Below are 2,257 nucleotides of genomic sequence, written 5' to 3' on the forward strand. Positions count from 1 at the left end.
ACACATTGGGGCGTTTAGCATTTCCCTAAAGGGCAGCAGTTGGCTTTGGGGGACCTGGTATCCCAGAATGCATTGCAGCAGTTCGACGGAGCCTTATTGCCTTGCAGATGTGTTATAGGAGGTCAAGGAGAACCTCTGCCTGCCTGTCTGTCTGTCTGTCTGTCTGTCTGTCTGTCTGTCTGTCTGTCTGTCTGTCTGTCTGTCTGTCTGTCTGTCTGTCTGTCTGTCTGTCTGTCTGTCTGTCTGTCTGTCTGTCTTTCTACCTGCCTGCCAGTCTTTCTGACTGTCAGAATGTCCGTCTGACTGACTGTCTGTCGTTCTGTCCGTCTTTCTGGCTGCATGCCTGCTGGTCTGCCCGACTCTCTGTAACACTGTCTGTCTGTCTGCCTTTCTGTCTTTCTGTCTGCTTGCCTTTCTGTCTGTCTGTCTCTCCTCTTCTATTCAACATCCGAAATCTGAAATTCATCACTTGACCTTTCTCTTATTTTCCATATTACACGTTGGACCCCCACGACACACACATGCACACGCACACACACACACACACACACACACACACACACACACACACACACACACACACACACACACACACACTGAATCCCAAGACACATTTTAGATGCTTTATTTGGATTCAAAAATTACATTAATTTCCATTGGAACTCAAAATGGGCAGAGTTACAGACACTCCAGGGTACAGGTCACCCTGTACACTCCACATACCAGGCTGCCTGGTTGTTGAGTATGGGCAACACCTTTCCAGCCGTTTAAATCTGGTATTGGGTTAGGCCTGCAAGGTAATCCAGCTATTACCTGGGCAGATCGGAATAAAATTCTACATCGGATTGGAATCATTTTTATCCAAACATCAGGATAACTCTGATTCCAATAGAAGGATGGATTGAGAGTGAATTACTGACTCAAAATGTACTAGATAATTCATATAAAAAAGTCGGAATCTAAATAAATTAGAAAACATAAATTAGGATACGTCCAAATTAATAAAACACATAATATAATTATTACATTGATCACTAATAATAAATGGTGGCCATGTCGAAAACATGTTTTAAACTAAATAGCCACTTCTCTGTGGTCAAACTTAATGGTTTTTGTTTAGTTTTTAGTTTGATTTGTCTATAACGCCTATTCTTTATGTGGTTCTTGCCATCCAGTAGGTGAGCTGTATAAGCTTAAAGCTCTGATATTCAGGATCTGGACATGTGAAAAGTCTTAATCTGATCCTAGATCAGGGGGATCCCATTGTAAAAAAAACATTTAACCCTGGGATCTGACTGGGTTACCTGACCCTGATCACAAACTATGGTATTTCCATATCTGATCAGATCTGATTGGATTAAAGGTTTTTATCTCTCGGCTCAGGACATGGATCTGAGCCAGGACTATGTTTATGGTGCCATGTGATAGCCTTGGTGATCATTAATCATGACATCTTGTTGCTGGGTTGCGTTACACGGAGATTGTTGTTCCCATCGATCCCTTGCCCGAGACATATGTCTTCACGGTCGCTACGACAACAAACCCATCCGCCATCTGATTGTTGCCACTGACAACCAGAAACACATCTTCTGCTCAGGGAACAACACTTACTCTTCCTCTCCTCTCTCCTCCCAATGTTTCCTCTCCTCTCCCCTCCCTATCCCTCCTCTCCTTCCTCTCCTTTCCTCCTCTCCTCTCCACTCCTCTCCTCTCCCCTCCCCATCCCTCCTCTTCTCTCCTCTCCTTTCCTCCTCTCCTCTCCACTCCTCTCCTCTCCTCTCCTCTCCTCTCCTCTCCTCTCCTCTCCCCTTCCCACCCTCCTCTTCTCTCTCTCCTCTCCTTTCTCCTCTCCTCTCCACTCCTCTCCTCTCCTCTCCCCTTCCCATCCCTCCTCTTCTCCCTCCCCATCTCTCCTCTCCTCCTTTCCTCCTCTCCTCTCCACTCCTCTCCTCTCCCCTCCCCATCCCTCCTCTCCTCTCCCTCCTCATCTTCCTCTCCCCTCCCCATCTCTCCCCTCCTTCCCTCTCCCCTGTGTGTGTTTGTGTGTGTAGGTGGTGGTTTCTACGACTGTCAACGTGGACGGCCATGTGTTAGCAGTGTCCGACAACATGTTCGTCCACAACAACTCCAAGCATGGCCGACGGGCTAGACGCCTAGACCCTTCAGAAGGTATACACACATATGAAGATATAGATAAATATACACTCACGCATCCCATCACTGCTATATATGTATATATATATATATCTATATAAAT

The 2,257-nt window shown here is 46.1% G+C and overlaps 1 protein-coding gene across 1 annotated transcript in view; it reads left to right on the forward strand.

The window, feature by feature from the left end:
• The window catches only part of ebf3a (EBF transcription factor 3a), a 13,931-nt gene that overhangs the window by 8,489 nt on the left and 3,185 nt on the right, over window positions 1-2,257 (forward strand). Inside the window, exon 8 of the mRNA XM_060037209.1 lies at window positions 2,052-2,169. Within this exon, the coding sequence (XP_059893192.1) occupies window positions 2,052-2,169 (118 nt within the window). The remainder of the gene's footprint in view (window positions 1-2,051; window positions 2,170-2,257) is intronic.

This window comes from Gadus macrocephalus, chromosome 18, assembly GCF_031168955.1.
Source record: "Gadus macrocephalus chromosome 18, ASM3116895v1".
Taxonomy (NCBI): Eukaryota; Metazoa; Chordata; class Actinopteri; order Gadiformes; family Gadidae; genus Gadus; species Gadus macrocephalus.